Consider the following 7,994-nt stretch of genomic DNA (forward strand, 5'->3'; position numbering starts at 1 on the left):
GTATTTGCACTTGGAAGTTCTTAGCCACAGAAAACTCATTTCCTCCAAGAATATTTAAAGCCGGCACAGAAGTTATTTATATTTATATAGATACATAAAAAAATCAAACTTATTAAACACAGTAACATATTTACAGCTGATTTTCAGTAGCTTTTCAAATTGCCCAGGATTATGAGTTGAAACACCAGTGATACACAATATTTTATAGCAGCAGCTCAAGAAAAGATTGTCCAAACTTAGGTAAAGCTATCAGATAGGGCAAGTAGCAAAAGGTTTGCTTTTATCTTCGTTCGAGGTGTTAGGTAAACATAATTACATATTTTTCCTTCCACATACTGATACAGAATGCACATGATGAAGTTCCACATAAAATACTTAAATATTTGCGGGCTCTGGTTGCATACACAAAAATCTTTTCTTCTTGTGTTTGTTTCTTTTTTTAACTGACATTCAGCATGATGACATTTCAACTCCTTTTATATTTATTATAAGGGTATGTTAGGTGTAGTTGTAGACAATGGCCATGTATGCAGTGCATGTACTAACCTAACCAATACACTCTAGCCGTATAACTATACACAGGTGTTTGGTTTGCCTTTTTAAAAAAAAAAAAAAAATCTAATTAAACTGAGGGAAAAAGAAAGAATAAAGGTAACAAATATTTTCCCATAGGTTGGGTAGAGAATGGACAGTGCCATACACACTTTTTATGTTGAGGAATATTGCAATAAGCAACCTTCCTCCCACAGTTTGATCACACAAAGTTCATGTCTAGCTTGGGGTGAGACATATTGCCTGCACAAAACCCCATGGCTTCCCTCAGTGATCCCTGAGTTTTTTCTTGCTAGGGTTACTGCTGTGCTTAAGTTCTGACTGTCGACATGTTATTATAAGGCACTTTTATTTACAATGGTTCTAACTTAAAATAGAACTTCAGGAATTCAGCCCCAGCCCAACATATTATCACTTCATGTTTGCTGCTCTAGGACTTCCAAGTAATCAGGCTCAGCATGTAAATTAGCTTTGAGTTCAAAATACTCATTTTTAGTTTGTTCTAGAAAAACCTTTCTTGGCCTGGAATACATGAGTGTCTCCATTAGCTGCAGCTCCTCATGTGTTCCAGGATAATGAACTTCCACATCAGGCTGGAGCTGGACAATATTTTTCCTTAGGTACTCCGTGATCCCTAGTTGCTGCAGTTCTCTCTCTTTTTCAAGAATGTTTCTATACAAGCAGCTGGCATCTTGAAAAGACAGAAATTCAGCAGATTGATCTGTAGCCTTATATCTGACATTTGAACCTGTAAGAGGTGAACTGTTCTCTCTTTCCAGGAGACTTCGTCGGAGGTGTTTGGAACTGTTAGATTCCATCTCACTTCTCTCCTCCTGTTGGTCAGTATGCTTGGGGCTGAAGGATGGGCTGCGGTAGACCTGAACCATGGGAGTAACCATACGTTGCTCATAGAGAGCTGCAGCTGGGCGCTCCGTTGTGTGGTGTGTTGTCTTATGCCCATACATGCTATACTGAAGGTGAACTGGGCTACTATCTCTCATTTGTTCTTCTGCTTGTTTCTTTTTGCATCTTCGTCGCCGATGCAGAACCCTGCTGCACAAAATACAATAGTTATAAACACAATTAGAAGTCCTAGTATTAGAACAGAAAGTGGGACAGCATCTGTAAGGGACCACAGGATGGTGTCTGCGGTGTTGGTAGTAGTAGGAGAAGTTGTTACAACTACAAAATTGGCACGAGTTGGTAGGGCAGGGCTGTTTATTAAACCTGGACACAAGACTTCACTGTTCAAGGATTTCAGTTCTTTTTTTGCTAGGTGTCCTGGAGATTTACAAAAAATATCACCCATCATTGTATTCTTACTCAATTTTTGTATCCATTTTTGCAACCCAACTGAATCACAGGTACAGTCCCAGGGGTTGTCTTCAAGTTCAATTTGTACCAGCATATCCAGTTCATCCAAGACACTGCTCACAGGCAAATGAGCAAATTGGTTTGTTTTCAGATTTAATCTGGCGAGAGGAACACCTGAAAATATATGGGGTGGCAAAGTCTGCAGAAGGTTGTTGTTTAAGTAAAGGACCTTAAGTTTTGGCATTGTATTAAATGTCCCTGGCAAAACTTCTTTGATGGCATTATATTCAAGGTACAAGTATTCAAGGTGCTGAAGGCCAAGGAAGAGATTCTGATTTAGCTTTGTAAGATGATTGCCATTGAGATATAATTTCTGCAGCCTGGTCAGATTCATAAAGGATCCTTCCTCAAGGATTTCAATGCGATTGTTCCCCAGATGAAGCATTTCCAGGCTAGCATAGTCCACAAGATCTGATTTCAGTAATGTCTGAATAATATTTCCAGCTAGAATAAGCTTTTTAGGATTTGGAGGAGGAGGTCCTAAATCAGACAAGCTTTCAATATTTCGCTCCTGGCAGTGCATGAGGACTCCTGAGAGCATATGGCTGGTGCAGTGACAGGGAACCGGACAATAGATTCCTGGAAACTGAGCAGTAGGCTTTGAAGTATGAAGTATTAAACTTGGTTCTTTAGTAGGAGCTTTCAGGATAGGAATCACCTTGGTTGATAAGTGACTATCACTGACAGAGGTGGTTACAACCAAGGGCAGTGACCCTGAAGGATCTTCAAGTTCACTGACAGGATGAGTGGGACAAAGTGATTCTTTTCTCAACCGTCTCAAGATGCTGCCTTTAATAACTGGAGGACTATTGCATACAACGTCACCTATTATTGACTGAGGAGGCATGTTTTCTAGCCATATCTTCAGCTGCAGCAAATCACAGTTACAGGCCCATTTATTGTCTTCCAACTGAAGGTCTAGTATTCTACCAATATGTTCCAAAAAACCAACATAGGGCAGTGTCTGTAACTGGTTTCCACGAAGATCTAAATGGGTCAATGGCACAAAACGAAATATGTTTGGAGGAAGATACTCAATGGCATTATCATTCAAAATAAGCACTTTAAGCCTGTTGAGCTTGCTAAAGGCACTTGCTTCAATCACTGTGATGAAATTGTTGTCTGCTTGAAGAAACTCCAAATTTTCCAATCCATTAAATGTATCTTCTTTAAGTGTTTCTAAAGAATTGTGATTGATATGAAGTTGCTTAAGAAGGCTGAGACCATTGAAAGCCCCAGGCTGAATATCTGCAATATTATTAAATCCAAGATGTAGAGAGATAGCATTAACAAGGCCAGCAAAGTCATTCACGTGTAACATAGTCAGGCCATTGTTTAACAGATTAAGATGGAAAGGCCGTGATGGTGGGACATTTATTTCTGATACCATCTTGATGCCTCTTTCTTCACAGTTTATAATCATGGTATCATCTTTTTCTTCACAAGAACACAAACTCCGACAAGATCCTCTGACTGAAGAAAAAGAAGGCTGTGACTGGAAACGATCAGACGCCACCACAACTGAATACAGAATAAAAATCCAGAGCTTCATCTTGCCCAGCAGATTCTATAAAAAGAAAAAGAAAAAGGGAAAAAAAAAAAAACCTAGGAAAAAGGAAAAGTAATAAGAGTCAAGATTTCACAGGGTTGATTTTTTTTTCTTTTTTTCCTGGGGTGAGAGGGAGCAATAACCATTCCTAATATTTGTCATTGAGCTGCCTCACCTTTTCAAAAAAATTATATCCTGCAAAACATTCAAATGACTTTCTAGGCAGAGGAAAAGATATTTAGTTTAATGTACTGAATCAATAAACACAGTCATAAGGGGACTGCTTCAGTACTTTCACATTGATACACGAAAGCAGGAGATAACCAGGAGTGTGTTGTCTTTATTTATATACCATATAGAATGTTTTGCCAGTAGATAGCAGTAATAAGTTACTGCCCTGAACAACTTACATGAAGGCTAATATAATATCTTGGATCGTTGCTTTGTGTCACTACATAGCACTCCAAATTTTAGGAGTACCTTGCTAAACTCAACTTAATACTGTCCAGCTGCTGGGAAAAAGAAATAAGATTTTGTTCAGTTCAAAAATATGTTGTGAGCAAAAGCCCACTGAGTCAGGATATCGGGAATCTCTCTTTTGGTTCTGCATTATGTGTATAAATCACAAAAGTATTTCCTCTGCAGTCCTTGAAACTCCAAACTGAAAAGGAAGGAGAAATTTTTTTTTTTCTTTACTTGAATTTTAACACATATGTTATAGTTTGTGGATATTTAGTGAAAGTGGGAACACAGGCCATAGTAGTGTAATACGTTTGTAAATAATATACACATAAAATCATTGTGTATACAACTAAAATAAAAAAGAAGAGAGAACTGACAATGCAGTACATGTCAGAAGAAAGAGGTAAGGAAGGGGGAAACATTTTTTTGAGATTAATTATTAGACTCCTTCCATTTATTATAATATACATGGAACTAACTGTGCTTTATGAGTTAAAAATTATCACCAGTATCATCCATATCTTATGCAACTTAAATTATCATCTGTCAGGCTGGTCTTGAACTTTGCAATACCTGATAAATGCATCATTACAGTACAACTACGGAGTCACAAGCAAAATTTACATGTTGAAATCGAGCATTTGTTATCATTGATTAGAACTAATTTATGCTACACTCCATTTGATGATTCTCTGTTTCTTTTTGTCAAGGCTGTCTAATTAGGAAGAACAGTGCTAATTCTTTACATATGAGATGGAGTGAAACTACTGTTTGTAATCTTTAATTAGATATTTCAACATTTTCTAAAAAAAAAAAAAGTCTTACAAGGCAATGGTTTATTTCAAACAGAATAACTTTTTTGGGGGTGTGCTATTTATTCTAGGACTGAACTAAGCAGGTTTCTTAAGTAATCCACCTAATAAAGGTCACTTGATCTTTCAAAGTAAGCTATTGAAACGTGGAGTACAGAATGTCATTACACAACTAACCAGCTGAAGTGTTAAATTTCTGAAAGGTTAGAACCCTTTACAAGAATCTATTCAATTACATGCACGAACATTCTTATAGTGTGTCCATTTGTTTTGGCATCTCATCAATGCATGTTTTAATGCATTGATACACATTATTGTGTACCTTTGGTACTAGCAACACCATGCCTCAGGGCTTCCGTTAAAATGGACTGCAAAGATTTATACATACAGGCACCTAAGTGCTGTGGTATGAGTATTACACACATACACACACACGCACACTCACAGAGGCAACAACACCAAATGCGGACACAGTGAATTATGTTTTTCTCCATTAGTAGTTCCTGATAAGTGGAAGTAAATGTATGAGGTTAGAAGTAGTAAGTGCAATTCACTGTGTGAGAGAAACTGTCCCTAAAAACATGACCTTCTACCTTTGTTTCAGTAGAACAAATAATTTTGTTGTCTCATATAACACTCCTTGAACTCCAGCTGTCTGTGATTAGTATATATGTATTTAAGTTTATTTTCCCAAGAAGTATTGGATAAGACACAACATGTCAAGATGTCATTTTGAAGTATGCAGAGTAATTCTAGGATCATATTATGCTGGAGATTTATTCATGCTTTACATGCATCAGTATCCCTTCAAATGACCCAAGGTAAAAAATGCAGGCTTTTGACACAGATGCCAGCTTTAAAACCTACTTTATAACTAATTAGATTTTATTTCTGTACACTTTTCTCTGTAGGAATTCCAGCTTCAATCTGCATCAAATTCTAACTGCACTTATAAAGCCCCTGAGCAAAATTAAATCAAGAAAAATGAAAACATCTGAAAAGCATGTTGCATTCTAGTGCATATTGAGAAATTAGGTTATAAAAATGAAAGCCCTCCTATCAGAGATGAAAGTAACCACATTTGTAACCAATTGGAAAACATTCCCATTTTAATCATCATCATACTTCTGTGGGCAATGCTGCCAGAACTCTCACACACATATACACACAACAAAATTAATAGGAGAGTTGTATTCTTTTTCCCTTTTTCCATTTTTTCTTTTTTTTTTTTTTTTGGTCTGAACACTCAGGAATATGTAATGAAGCTCTCAGTGACCTACTATTGCAAAATATAAATCTGCTTTTAAGTAACAGATGATTAACATTTAATGGAAAGAATTCACAATAAAATAAAATTTAATTTAAAAGACCTGACAAAGCTGACCTTTTTCTGTTTCACGTGATGAGGTTTTTCAGCAAATTCTACATGGTAACTTAAGTTTGTTGGCTTTATTTGCTTTCGTGTAAGTCACTACTAACTGCATACTGTAACTAAGCTTTTTGCAGTGTGAATTCTAAAAGACTAAAAAATGTCACAGTCCTTTCTAGGAAGCAAAGTTGAATACTTTCAGAAGTAGTCACCTTGTAGAAAAGGCATCATATACTTGACAGATAACAATCAACATGTTTTTCAAATATTGAAATAGCTTGTTTTATTTTACTTGGGGCTTTGCTTGTTTTAATTCAGCTATTTAAAAAGATGTGTGTTGGAGAATTTTAAAGCCTCAAACTAGGAATTGGTAATTTCTAAAAGCCTTCGGGATTGTTTACTAAATTCTGAAGGCAATCAAGTCAGATGATGCATTGAAGACTATTTTTGCACTTTAGAAAATAAAAACAAACACCCATTCCTCCCCCCTCAAGGGATCTCAAGTCAGCGTTTCCTTAATACACACATTCTATGCAGATGGCAGTTTGAATAAATGCACCTGGCAGTGTTTGAAATACAGCCTAAACTGCCGTCATTTAACATAAAGTTATACAAAGCCATGCAGAAAAATAAATTCAACTGGTACTGAGAAAGGAATTACTGATACACTAGGCTGATTAACTAACTCAAATCTTTCTTACCTGTACAGCAGTAAGACTCCCTGAAACGCTCAGTAGTGCACAGTTGGAGCAGCTGTTTCAATGTGATGTAATTTTTCCCTATGAAAAATGCACACTTCTTCTGCGTTTTGCTTTGCTGCAAGCTCTGGTAATACTACAGCTCCACAAAGTTAAAATCCTTGTTCAGAAGACAAAGTACAAAGCGGTCAATTGAAAAAATCTTCCAGGCAGCGTGCACATTAGACCATCCTGTAAGCAGTTGTCCTTTTTCCTCAATTAAAATTCACAGCATACTTCACAGCTATGCTGACTTTTCTGCATATAGTTAACTGTTTGCAAGCATTTGGATGCAGTAAACAAACAAGATGTTCAGCAGAGCTTGACTTGATCACTTGGTTTGTCAGATTTCTAGATCCAAGCTGCTTCTGTGTTCTCTCTGCTCTTTCTAGTCTTTCTTGTTAGCTCAGTTTGTTATTAGTCAGATTGTCAGGGGCTGGGAGGTAGGCGTAAATAAAGAGACTTCTTGGCTTTTGACTCAGCCTTTAAGCCCTTCCCCACCAGAGAGCTTTAATCTGCCAGTGTCATTTAGTACAAGATACAGCTCCACCTTGAGACAGATCAGCTCCTCCTCCTCCTGCAATTTCTCTCACCTCCTTTTTCCCTTACCTAAGTGAACCTCCGAAAGTAAAATTCAGCTAAATATCTTCCAAATTGCTTAACGTTTGTTAATGGCTGATTTTGCAAAACAGTAAACATCCACTGCAGCTCTTGCAGTTTGTTCTCTTGGGCAGATCTTGCATTTAGTTTATATCTGCAAATGTTTGCTTTGGAAACTGAAAGCATTCCAGCCCAGATACGCTCCACAAAACACACCACAAGGGAAACCTTGTCCTCTGGAAAATACGTCTATCACAATGCAGGATTATTCAAATATATAAATGAGACAGTAGAGCTCTCAATCCAGTCCGCTCAATGTGACTGGGGTAGGATGGCTATATACAGTTGTGCATACTTTATTTCTGAAAAACAACAACAACAAAAAAATCTGGAATATGAGTACTTATGCTTGCACAATGATTGCTGTCAGTCCTTTCTAAAACTGCCCACCTTGTTCTGTAGGAAGAAAACTGGGTTGAGAGTAATTGGTTTTTTTATAGCCATTAGCAGAGTGTTTTGCTATCTGTCCACATGAGAGT

At 37.1% G+C, this 7,994-nt stretch overlaps 1 protein-coding gene across 1 annotated transcript; it reads right to left on the reverse strand.

Moving 5' to 3' along the window:
• Window positions 1–610: 610 nt before the first annotated feature.
• Window positions 611–7,356, reverse strand: SLITRK6 (SLIT and NTRK-like family, member 6). The gene is given in 3 exon segments (XM_010076124.1): window positions 611–1,600; window positions 1,603–3,493; window positions 6,820–7,356. Coding segments are annotated over 2 exon segments (2,508 nt in total). The 5' UTR covers window positions 3,479–3,493; window positions 6,820–7,356; the 3' UTR covers window positions 611–968.
• Window positions 7,357–7,994: the final 638 nt, after the last annotated feature.

The sequence above is a fragment of the Pterocles gutturalis genome, unplaced genomic scaffold (genome assembly GCF_000699245.1).
Source record: "Pterocles gutturalis isolate BGI_N339 unplaced genomic scaffold, ASM69924v1 scaffold12313, whole genome shotgun sequence".
Classification (NCBI taxonomy): domain Eukaryota; kingdom Metazoa; phylum Chordata; class Aves; order Pterocliformes; family Pteroclidae; genus Pterocles; species Pterocles gutturalis.